This window comes from Alligator mississippiensis, chromosome 2, assembly GCF_030867095.1.
Source record: "Alligator mississippiensis isolate rAllMis1 chromosome 2, rAllMis1, whole genome shotgun sequence".
NCBI classification, from domain to species: Eukaryota; Metazoa; Chordata; order Crocodylia; family Alligatoridae; genus Alligator; species Alligator mississippiensis.
This window is the reverse complement of record NC_081825.1, coordinates 18680520-18692581: the sequence shown is the minus strand read 5'-3', so window position 1 is coordinate 18692581 and position 12062 is coordinate 18680520. Positions and strand designations below refer to the sequence as shown.

At 37.4% G+C, this 12062-nt stretch overlaps 1 protein-coding gene across 3 annotated transcripts in view; it reads left to right on the top strand.

Moving 5' to 3' along the window:
- LETM1 (leucine zipper and EF-hand containing transmembrane protein 1) overlaps nt 1–7904 on the top strand; it is a 55106-nt gene extending 47202 nt beyond the window's left edge. For 2 of the 3 annotated variants that reach the window (XM_019478740.2, XM_019478734.2), the window contains exons 13-14: nt 198–354; nt 2286–7904. In XM_019478740.2, coding sequence (XP_019334285.1) covers nt 198–354; nt 2286–2435 — 307 coding nt within the window. In that variant the 3' untranslated portion in view covers nt 2436–7904. The remainder of the gene's footprint in view (nt 1–197; nt 355–2285) is intronic. The other variant, XM_014607702.3, reaches the window with a different exon arrangement.
- Nucleotides 7905–12062: the final 4158 nt, after the last annotated feature.

The following is a 12062-nucleotide window of genomic DNA, read 5'->3' as shown; positions in this document are numbered from 1 at the left end:
TACTGTGGTATGTGCAAAACAGCATATGGAAACCTCAAGACTAAGAATCTAGGGGAGAATAAAGATCCTACTGCTTACTGTTCCTAACTCATTTTTACCCTTTTGTATTCTGTTTGAGCAATAAACCTGTGAGTTATTGACAGGTTTCAGTATGAAGTACTCCTATCACCTTTAGAGTAACTGTTTCCCATATACAGATTGTGTTTCCCCTTTAGGGAGAATCTCATCAGCATCAGTGAGCTTATCAATGTGATGAGACAAATCCAGAAGATTCCAGAGAGCAAACTAAATAATATTGCCGTGGCACTAGATGAAAACAAGGATGGTAAAATTGATATAGATGATGTTGCTAAGGTGAGTTTGTAGAACAGCTTAATAAAATGAGTCTGGTTTTACCTGTATACAGAATTGTTGACTTGAGTGGCACCATGGTCTACTTCATTTCATATAATTTTTTGTATCTGAATCTTACTTTGCAACTGTTTAGAATTTGAAAACCTGCAGTATTTGAAATTATATATCTGCCTGGTCTAGGTGAGTGCTGTTAATGAGGTACTGTATATTAATGCTGCTATTTTGGAGGATGTATTTGATTCTCCTCCCCTCCCCCCCATTAAGCATCCATTTCATCCTGAACCCAAAAGGTTTCTCTTCCCAGTATCAAACACACCTGTGGAACCTTCGTTCATCCACTGAACTTGATATGTTCTCAGGCATCTTTGGTGTTGCTCCCAGTCAAGCCTTATGTTTGATATTTAAAAAATTATGGATGTACATAAACAGTGTTTTCATATCCTGCAGCATTAAAACAGTATTTACTGAGTGAGCTGATGAGGGTGGGGGATTGGAAAAGGCAGATTTGTGTGTGTGTACATTTTTTGTCCCCTTTTGTTTTAGGGAAATTGTGGGGGTTTTAATGGTTGCAAACAGTTTAGACTGATATGTAGCTAAAACCCTACCATAATGTGTCGTTTCGGTATACTATATGCAAGTGAAATACTCAGGCTTACATATTTACTGGCCAGAAGCTTCTTTCTATCTAACGTTTACCTAATCCTGGAGTGTATTGTGCCACCAGATATATTATTTATAAGTAGCTGCCCCTTCAGTTCCTCTGTTATGGAGCCACAGAATCTTTCTAGTTCTGAAGCTCACATCATGTGGCGCCTAAGAGGGTTGCAGCACCAGATGCATTTCCCCAGAATTACTGATTAATCTGAATCCCTTTCCCTCTCCCACTGCTATCTGAAGTTTTTGGGAAGTGCACACTGCCCACTTTTCAGTGCCTGAATTTTTGAGTAGTTTAGGTTGCATTGTAAACACTATTTGCTTTCAGCTGCTATGTTCCATTTTCCACCTTCCCACTGTTTTGCTCACTTTTTATGTTTCTTCCACACTACACAGTAGATCTAGGAATGAAATGAAAATATGCTGAACTAGCAGGCTGGCTCACTTGAAAGTCACTTTCCTACTCTGTACAGTGACAGTGAACGTGTTGAGGAGAGTGCGGTGTGAAAAATGCAGCATTTGTCTTGATGAATCTTATTTTTCCTCTTTGGAAAATCAGTTTTTTTTCTAAGCTTGTTTTAATTCTATCCCTGTGTCTTTTGAGCTGCTATTGGATTCAGTCATATTTATTTATCCAAATAGAACTTACCCTAATGGATGTGATCTTTTGTCCTGGTTCTCAAAAATTGTACATCCTGTCACACAACACATGCATGTCAGGAACCTTGATTTTTGGTGTCTGGGATAAAATTCATCAGATTGCAGTCATGCAACAAGTGAGCAGTGAGCCTGCCCAGTTGTTCAAAGCATACAGCAGGAAGTGGCAGTCAGACTGTCCACATACAAGGCTCCCATGAGCTGCGCTCCTATGGAGACATCCCTGATCTCCAGTTGTCTGTATCCCAGGTCCTGCGGCACTGGGAGCTTGGGATGGGGAGATGTAGGTGCCAGAGCAAGGAGAGCCCTGCGCTGGGGAAAGCAGACAGCCGCTAGCACAGGGCTGTTCCATGCATTTTGTTAGCCTGTCAATTATTCAAGAACTGGACTGAGACCTACAACCACTGGAGTCACTGAAAAGCCGTTGTGGACATTGAATTAAAAAAAAAATACATTTTGATTCTGAATTCTTTAGTACAACACTGCTAGTAGAAAAGCTCTGGTGTTTTGCTTAAGCTTATGAGAATTACATAATTTTCCCCCTAGTTATAGCTGAGATGGCATTTATAGGTTAGGATTTTAAACTAATGCCTTCTCAACTTTTTTTTTTTTTTTTGTAGGTAGTAGAACTGATTGACAAAGAAGATATCGATATTTCAACCAGTCAGGTTGCTGAGATCATGGCAATGCTTCAAAAAGAAGAGAAAGTAGAAGAAAAAGAGAAGACGAAAGAGAAGCTTGAGAAAGAAGCTGTGGAAGTAAAGAATTAAGTTTCAGAATCTGAAGTTTAGTCTCATTTTAATCGAACAGTTTCTATCTTCCGCTGTCTATTGCCTACGTATTTATCAATTTAGCTTTTGTGATTATGAAAAACGTTATTGCTTTTGAGGTGATTTTAGTGGCAAATCAAAGATATTTCTGGAATATGGAATGAAATGTCTGTTATCAAGGAAATGATTTATCATTCCAAGAAGATGAAAACTAAAGGAACACTTTAATACAGTGTTCTTCCTATGGAATCCTCTGTTTGTACTCCATTTCTGTGCGATAGTGATTCATTGAACTCAATAGTTTGCAAAGCAGTAATATTAAACGAGCAGTGAATCTATCATGAAATAATGTTTCTCCTTTATTTCCTTGCATCATTAAATGGGACCCAATTCTGTTCTGCATTCTCTTTGCCTTTTGCTCAGCATAATAGTAATTTGTCCTTGACATTCAGCTGAAGGCACAGTTGCCTCAATAGTCACTGTTAAGATTATTTAATTTTATTGGAGTTTAGGATCAGTTCTGCTGTAGCCTCATAGATGGAGAACGTAACATCTTTTGATCACTTTGGTTAGATTAACTCTTTTTTTCAGCACTTAGGGAAAGATTTTTTTTTTTTTTTTTGGTAGGACTGAAAGCTCCCCAGAAGATTTTCTTTTTTTAATGTGCCTTCTGCTTCATATAACTGAAAAGTGGGAGTTGCTAATTCTATTCAAAATTCCACTTGGATAGTTAAACTATTGAGGACACAGGAGCCTTTAAAATATTTTCAAACCCTGTTTTGACGCAGACAGTAAATTATATCGTGTGCATATAAATAGTTAAATGTAAAGTAATTAGAAGGGAAAAATGCCAATCATGGGATTTTTGCATATATTTTTTACAAATTGCAGTTATGAAAACTGCTGTTGTTATTTGCCTGGACTCCATGTACAACGTAATGAGTTTTTTACTTCTTGATTTTTCATCTCAGGTATAAAATTGCTAACTGACCAGGTGACAGTCAAAGAACATAAAAATGTTCGTCTCATGACTTTGCTTTCTGTGATATCACCAAATGATGTCTTGTATAAACCAGTGTTTTGATTACATGGTTTGCATTCTGATTGATTGGTTTTATATACTTGCTTCTATAATTATGTAATTAAATTTTGGCAGTTAATGGATCTGGATTTACTACGGCATGTCTTTATTTTTAAACTGAAGATTTAAAACTCAAATAATGACAGTTTATTTTAGTATATTGCACAGTGTTTGATTAGGCTACATTTTCCCCCTTTTTTTCTTAAATACTCCATAGCAAATGAAAGATGAAATTTGTAACTTTGATCTGAATTCTTTCTGTTGTGAATCCAGTACTGCAATGTTTTATACAAACAATCTTTTACAGTTTTTTTTCTAGGTAATCAGATGAATGTTTGTTTAAGCTTGGTGCTAACGGTAGCTATGCTAGGGTGGTGGAGAACAGGGTCTTTACTTTTTGTTATTTGAGAAAATACGTATTATTTTCCTAAATGTTTTGACTCCCAAACATATTTACACATAATTCTTTGTTTTATGTTAGATTTAAATTTAGAATGACTTAAAATGTTTTCAAATCTTCCTGACATTTAGTGGAGCAAAATATAGTTTGGACATTCTCATGGCTTGTGTGATGGACCATGATATTCATTTAATATTCTTTGTACACTTCTGTAGCAAGAGTTTATCAGCTAATTTTAGGAATGGGCTAAATATTAAATTAATGGCTATAGAACTTGTATTTCCTGCAGTTTGCAAAGAAAGCTACTTACATTGAATAATGTGACTGATTCTGACAACTACTGCAGTTGTATTTTATTGTGTAAATTCTAATTTACCCATAGACAGATTGAAATTCAAATGAATATGATCTCTGCAATTCTTAATGTATATTTAAATTAATGGGCATATCTGTTTTATTATAAGGTAATGCTCAGTTATAGATTTCAGCACAAACTAGGTTTCAAGGTGTGAATTTCTAACTTGACCATAACCTTATAGGTCAGAATTTGTCGTACAAGAGGAAAATGTAATAGTTAAATTTTGTTTTAACCATATTGTTTTAAAACAATTATACAACTGACAAAAATTAGAATTATGTATTGGCTTTAGATTAGTTTAACTTTTACATATCTAAAAATGCCTTTGTTTTTAAAAATGGCAGCTTGCTAGTTTATAATATAGTCTTACCAGAAAGTTTTTGGTATCTTTTGTAGAGGTGATGTTAATTGGCAGAAAGTGTGACACCTTTCAACTAAAATGCCTGGTGACTTTTTCAGTGTCACAAATGTGTGTAAAATGCATTGAATGGATTAAATTTAAAATACAGAAAGGTCCCTGAAAAATGCATTCTGTATGAGAGCTGTGTAACTGTTCACTGACATTGGCAGCAAAGTACTCCAGACTGAGCTGTACTTATCAAGGCTTTTAAACACTGTGTCCCTTGTGCTTTTGTTATGTCTTTTGTTCATTTGAAATATTTGTGGAATGAATGAGAAGGGAGCTGTAAAGGAATTGGTGGAATGTTCTTAAAGAACATCTTAATTAAATTCATTGGGATACCTTTATGGCAAACATTTAAATTAGTAGACTCGTCTAAACATGGTATATTGAGGTATTTGAATTTTTGAATCTGGTTTTTGAAAGCAGTATGTTTAAGAATATAAACTGTGTCAAGTTCCCCTGTTATCTAAAGAGATTATAAATCAAGCACAGTTAAGCTTTACAATTTAGTATTAAAGTAAATAATGCAAATCAGTTGTGGAAACAGGAAAGATTTGCCTTTTGATGTAGAAAGTGGGCAAATAGTGGCAGCAGGACTGGCCCAAGTTCTTCAGATTTGGTAAAGATTTAATAGTCATCAGTGGGTTGTCAGTGACTCAAGTGTAGAACCATTCCAGGAGTAGTCTTCTAGCTTTCGTTAAGACTACTTGGGTAAACAGGGTGTTGCAGGCTTCAGATAGGTGTTTTCATTATTTTGTCTATACAAAACAGAAATGAAGTTAACAAGTAGTTCAGGAAGTGTGGTGATGACTTCCCAATATACAGCAATTGGTCATAATACATTTCTGAATTAGTATTTAACTGGGAAGTGTAATTTTTTAAAAAATGAGATGAGAGAATACTTTTAAGAAAGTTTGTAAATGTTATGCTGGTAAATTTATAGGGCAGTAAAACTTTTTTTTAATGGCTGTTCCAAATTCAGGTAACAATCTGATTCGACTTGAAATGAATTAGGTAAAAATGCCATAAGAATCTTTCACTTGCTGAATTACTAAAAATTCCAGTATGACCAACAAAAAGCACAGTAGTAGTACTTCTGCTTTTGAAATAATCAGGACGTTAATTGAATAAGTATGTCCACTTTGTCTTCTCCAAAGCCCACTTTTAGTCAGATCTTGGGCAAGAATTGCATTTTATTGCTTACGCTGTGTAAGCAAGTTTGCTTGCCAGCTAAGTTCCAGAGGCCTAACTTTATAAAGACTCTTCAATAGATTTACATTCAGTATAATGCATTGCCTTTCAAGATCAAGACCTTTGATCATAGGCTCTGCAAGGGTCTAGTTCTTTTTTACAACATGGAATGCTGCTTGTAACTTTTAATTTTAATATCTACACATCGCATAGTGACTTTAAGCTTTAAATATTTTATGCATTTTTAAAACATTTCTTCTCCTTTTTAATTTATTTCAAATTACTGGATATATTAAAGTTAAAGGTCCCATATTAATTTCTACTTAATTTGTGTTATGTAAGTGAGGTTTCTTTATTCAGTTTTTGAGTTCAGCCCACTATATAAGACTCTTTTAACAGCCTGTGCTATGTGCATACAGATCTTCTATTTACTATTGTGTAATAAAAAAAAACTTTTGGAAGTTTATTGAAACTTTTGTCTACTACCTTCTTGTACTCTTGATGCCAGATCTGTCTTTTTTTTGGTAACACTTCTTGATTTTCTTAACTAAGTTTTATTTATTGCTATGTAAATGAGTTGCCAGGCATGGGACTGAAAAATGGTGGATCCAGGATTTGCAATTATTTCTACAGGGAGAGTACAAAGATCTAAAAATCCCAGTTTTCTTACCTCTGCAAAAATCCCATTTAAATGGGGCTTTACTGCCTAAGAAAGGTGAGAAGGATCTAACCTTTCTTTCCTATCTCGGCCATATAGTAGTTAAAAATCTGGCAGCCATCTAGCTTTTTATTATAAGCACATCTTCATTAGTTGATTACTTTGCTGTCAAAATGAATGTACTTCAAACTAAAAGGAGCCCCCTTGAGAGGGATTGATTTTTATTTTGCAGATATATCTGCACATGGTTGTTCTTAATCAGTGCTTCATAGGCAGAAAGCTTTAAGCAAAAAAAAAAAATAAAAAAAAAAATGCTATGGCTCCATATATAATATTTGTATTAATTAACTAAACATTTTTCTCTGAGAAACTTGGAAATTATGAATACTCTCTTTAATACTATTTTTATAAATAATTTCTCTGTGTAGCAATGATTATTATGGCAAATTTATAAGTTGTGTAGCCAGTATATGAAATCAAGGCTTTTTTCTGTAAATGTAATGATATTTATTGTCTCTTACCCTGTCCTTCAAGGGGAGTCACAGAAGTCCTGATGGTCAGAGACAGTTAAAACCCAGTTCAGGAAGATACTTAAGTGTGTTAATAATCTCTGTGAAATCCATGAGGGTCCTTGTGTTCTTAGTATTTCTAACCTATATTGCAGTAGTGTATAGAGGCTTCAGCAAAGGATCAGGTGCCATTGTGGGTAGGCACTAATCCAAAAGATAATTGCTGCCCTAGAGATCTTACCAATTTACAGAAACTTGTCAAAATGGGGACAAAGACCCAGCTCCATAAAGGTATTTAGGTCATTAAGTCTCATTGACTAGGCATTGGGTGATTTAAATATCTTTTAAATGGGGGCCCCCACAGATGACAACACAGATCACTATCTGAGGATTCCTTTAAAATTGGAGTGGTTAGATTAAGTATAGACTTGAAAAAATTCTGGGCCAAATTCTGTTTACACCGTTGTAAGTGAGCAGCATTTAGTTCTTTGGCTTTTTGTTTTGATTACAGGTTAGTGTTTTGGATTAACTTGTCATATAAGTAACATGGTAAAATGGTCTGTAGAGGAATCATAGATGTGGGAGTTACTGAACTCAACGAGCAACCTAGAGGTGTACTTAGTTTCAGTGAGGGTAGGTGTCTTTAATGACCCCCAACAACTGAACTCTGGATCCATCGTTTCTACTTATACATATGCACTGATATATAGGAGTTATAACTTAAATGAGGCAATAGCCTACATTTGTATTATATATTTAAAACAATTGTCTAGTTTATTGATGTGCTGTTCATAAGCAAAATTGTAAAATGTTTTATGGACTCATTTACCTTGTTAAAAGGAAAAAAATAATAAAGGGATATGATTGGCTGAATGTAGTCACTTGTGTCTGTGGTCGAGCAGAAGATGACTAAAACTTGCCTGTGTCTTTATTGGAAGAGAAATAAGCAGTAATGAAATACAAACTAGCTATTTTCACATTAGGCTTACAAATGCAAATATATATTAAAGTAGAGACAGTTATGTAGGGAATTGTGGTACCCATGTGAATTTTACTGTCTTCACTTCAGTAATGCAGGACAAAGTTAATTTCAAAACAAAAGGTGTTTCTTTGCAAATCATTGTCACTAAGTTATCAAGCTGTGTGTAGACCAGCTTTGAGGTGTTATTTGTGGGGAGCAGGATGATCTTGTAGCTTGTCACTGGCCTGAGATTTGGCTTCAGCTAACGGCTTAGTTATTTTTGTAAATCTTTGGATAAGTTGTTCATTCTTTCTCAGTTCCTCATCTCTTTGTCTAGTTAGATTGTAAATTCTCCAGGCACGGATTCTCTTACGTACAGCACCTATTACAACATTCAGTGAGTTGGGAGGAGGAGTCGGTGGGTACCTATTTTCACATGGACACAATGCATTATATTAAAGGCTTCCTAACTAGAATCATTTTTCATTGACTGTACAAAGAAGTTCTTAGTATTAAACTCCTTCTGAACCTCGGCATAAGTGGAAGAGGATGATGTTTATAGGACGTTTCTAATTCCCCTTTAGGCTGCACTCGCTTCCATTTTTGTGTATTATTGCCTATGAATCTTTCTCTGAAGTTAACTATCTTTCACAGGTCAAAATTCTGTGGGGGCTAATTAGTATGTAAAAGCTTACATTCACCAAACCTACTGTGGTTGTCAAACATCAGTTTCTTTCTGCTGGTGCAAAGGATTTCTGCTATGCAGAAGATGGATCCAGTTCAGTTCTGCCTCTTTTTTCCATCTAGTATTTCTCTTTATGTATATTGGCAGACCAGAGCCCTTCATGAATCGTCTGATTTATGTCCTAGTGAATGCTACAGCCAGCACGATGTAAAGTCTCTTGCTCAGGTTGGTAGAGCCTGTGGTTTTTCCTTTTGTCTTGAGTCCAGTCTGGCAGTATTTAGAGTTCCTTCCTCATATTTACTGGTCATATTTTCAGCTTGTTACTTGAGCAGGATCATCCCTCAAAATCTCTGACTTGAGCTTCTAGGAGAAGTTAAATTACAACTCAAGATTGTCTTATTCAAAAGTTTTGCTGCTGCTTCATTATCAAAATAAGAACCAAGGGATCACAGCCAGTTGCGGCAGAGAACTTGAGAATGTCTATGTAGCTTACTCTAGACTTCAAAATGTAAGATATTTTCCACATTTAATCAGGTGATATATCCTGGAGAGGTAAGAAAAACAGTACCCCCTTCTCCTCCCTCATCCAAATATATTTGACTAAGTAATAAGAGATGTATAGGGGCCTTGTTACACATTGGTTTTCCAGTAGCTTGGTTTTTGCACAGGTAGGACTGGAGACACCATCTGAAGTCATTTAGGGGCTATTAAATCCCTTCCAGTGAATGTCTCCTAGTTCTAGCACTTTGTCTAGGTAAACTCCATAACTATTACTCATTGTGAAGCCTGATGTAGATTACTTTGGTCATATGCCCTGTAATGCTCTAGCTCTACCCTTTCCCCTAATACAGTCTGTAGCCAGCGCCCCAGAGGACAGTGCTGGTCTGCCACTCTGTTTTGTGTCTGGTACAGCTCCATCATAGACCAACATGCTCTATGATCTAGGGGTGTACGAAACGGGCCATATTCGATTTGGATTTGGCCTGAATTGGGGACAGTGATTTGATTTGAATCACTATCCTGATTCAATCCGGCCGAATCTGAATCTGCAGATTTGATGCTGATTCGGATAATCAGCGATTCGGCGTAGACACAGCTTTATATGTTTTTTCCACATACCTCAAGGTACCGGGCATAGCTCGTGAACCCTGCGATGGTGGGGCGGATGAAGCATCCTACAAGAGCGCAGAGGGGCCCCTCATGTGCTCGGTGATCGGCCATGGGGAGACCCATGGGTCTCCTGATTCGATTCGGATTTGGAATCTGGCTGGGGTCATCTGACCTCGGCACTCTCTTCTGCCTAGGCAGGGGTTGGACTCGATGATCTGTTGAGGTCCGTTCGGACCCTAGCATCTATAAATCTATGTGCTTGTTGGTCCGAACATAAATCAGCATCTTGCATGCTTCCCTTCCCTTCCTGCTTTGACAGAATACCTTGATTTCCTGATAAGCACTGGCCTGGGAGCTATGGTATTCAGGAGCTCTACTTAGCCTTAGCTGTATTGTCACTCCACAGCCATGCAGCCAAAAGGATTACACTTACTGATCTTTTTTAACTAGTTGGTCTGTAGAGTGGCTGACTAGCCTTTGTAGATCCCTCAGCACTCTGGCATATGGCACACTCTTCTACCCCCTCAGGAGGAGCCTCAAGGAGGGCTCTGCATGTTGAGTGCAAAATGCTCCCGACATTGAACCTACTGCTAGTTTGAAAGACGCATCTCTCTCTGAAAGTTCATGTGGAATTGCACCTTTATCTTCTGCTTCCTAGGGTAAGGGCCAGACTCATCACCATGGATCAACTCCACGTAGACTTCAACAAATGTGCTCAATGGTTTTATTCAAAGGCTGGTTGGCTACAGCAGCTGTCAGAAGCAAGCTAGAGAAACCAGCAGGCATTGGAGCGCTTTCCATTTTTTGATTTTTAGGAGTTCTGTATAAATGCTGTAGTTGTTAAATTCTTGAAATCAAAGGTTGGATTGTTCACTGTTTGCACTAATTGGAGACATACCTAGTCGCATAGTTTTAAGTCTTGAGCAGACATATGGCCTGAATGCACCTTGGAAGCTAAGCAGTCCTGGGCCTGGCTAGTGCTTGGATGGGAGATCACCTCCGAGCGCCAGGCACTAGAGAGCCAAGCCGAGGAGCTGTGGTTGAACAGTTGGTGAAGACTAGACCATAAAAACCAAATGGGGGCAAAACTTCATTCAGTGCAATCATTGCTGCCAAGCTGATGTATGGACGTTTTTAAACGTTATGCTAAAAAATATTTTGGGAATTGACACTGCAAACTTATGGCTATGTCCTGGTTTCGAAAAGCGACTTTAATATTTTTAGTACTCTAAAAGCCATTAAAAGTCAATGGATCTTAAGTCTTTACATGTTTAAATTACATTGATGTTCGGTGAGACTAGGCTCCTTTGCTATTTTCTTTTTAATATATGTAGTAAGGGGAGATATTAAAGACAATTTAGGAAATGTATGGACTTTGTGTGTGCAAGGCTAAAAAGTATCTAGTGACTTTTTATGCCAGAAAGTGCTGAGGACCCATTCTCTGGATGTCAGGTCCCTTTAAGGCTCTTCAGGGTAGACATCTGAGCTTTCTGTAGCTTTTATTTAGAACAAACTGCCAAAAAACCTTTGCATCAATATGTATGAAGCTGGGGCTCAAACATTGCGTGAGTATTTCTTGTACACAAATTCTCATAACACTTTTTACGCTGAAGAAGCCTTAGCATCACTTGACTGCTGAGGAACAGGAGCATAGCGAGTAACTGGCTCAGAGCGATGCAGGAATCTGGCAGAGGCAAGAACAAACCCGAGTTCCTGCATTCCAGGTTGGTGACATTACTGTATAATCCTTCGTCCCCCAACTTGTTTTCATATTTCATAGTATAGTGATCTGGGCTCTGGACTAGTTTCAATTTCGCGTATGCAGCATTGAGGGAGTTAAAGTAAATGAATGGAGCATGTTCCAACATAAGGTTTTGATTGATGCAACAGTAAAACTCCTTTGACCCCAAGAAAGTGGGATCAAGCCGCTTTAAATAGTTGACAGGCCTTCCCCAGCACGGTGACGTAGGTGAATGCCATTGTCAACCTCATACAGAAAGCTACAGTGTGGTGAAGTGACACAATGCCCTTGGACAGAGAGTCAGGGTAGGGGCAGGAGTACAGTGTAACTTCAGTCTATGGTGTAAACATTTTGCTATGTCACAAGAGCATATAGAGCCTTGAATACAGAAAGTTTGTGGTGCTGTTAGCATTAGCAGGGTCCATACTTGTTTCAGAGGGAAAATCTCCAAAAAAAATCCATGACCCATTGTGACCCAAGAACGTTTAAAGAAATCTCTGCCATCTAGATTCGCAGTAAATTTCAGGCCT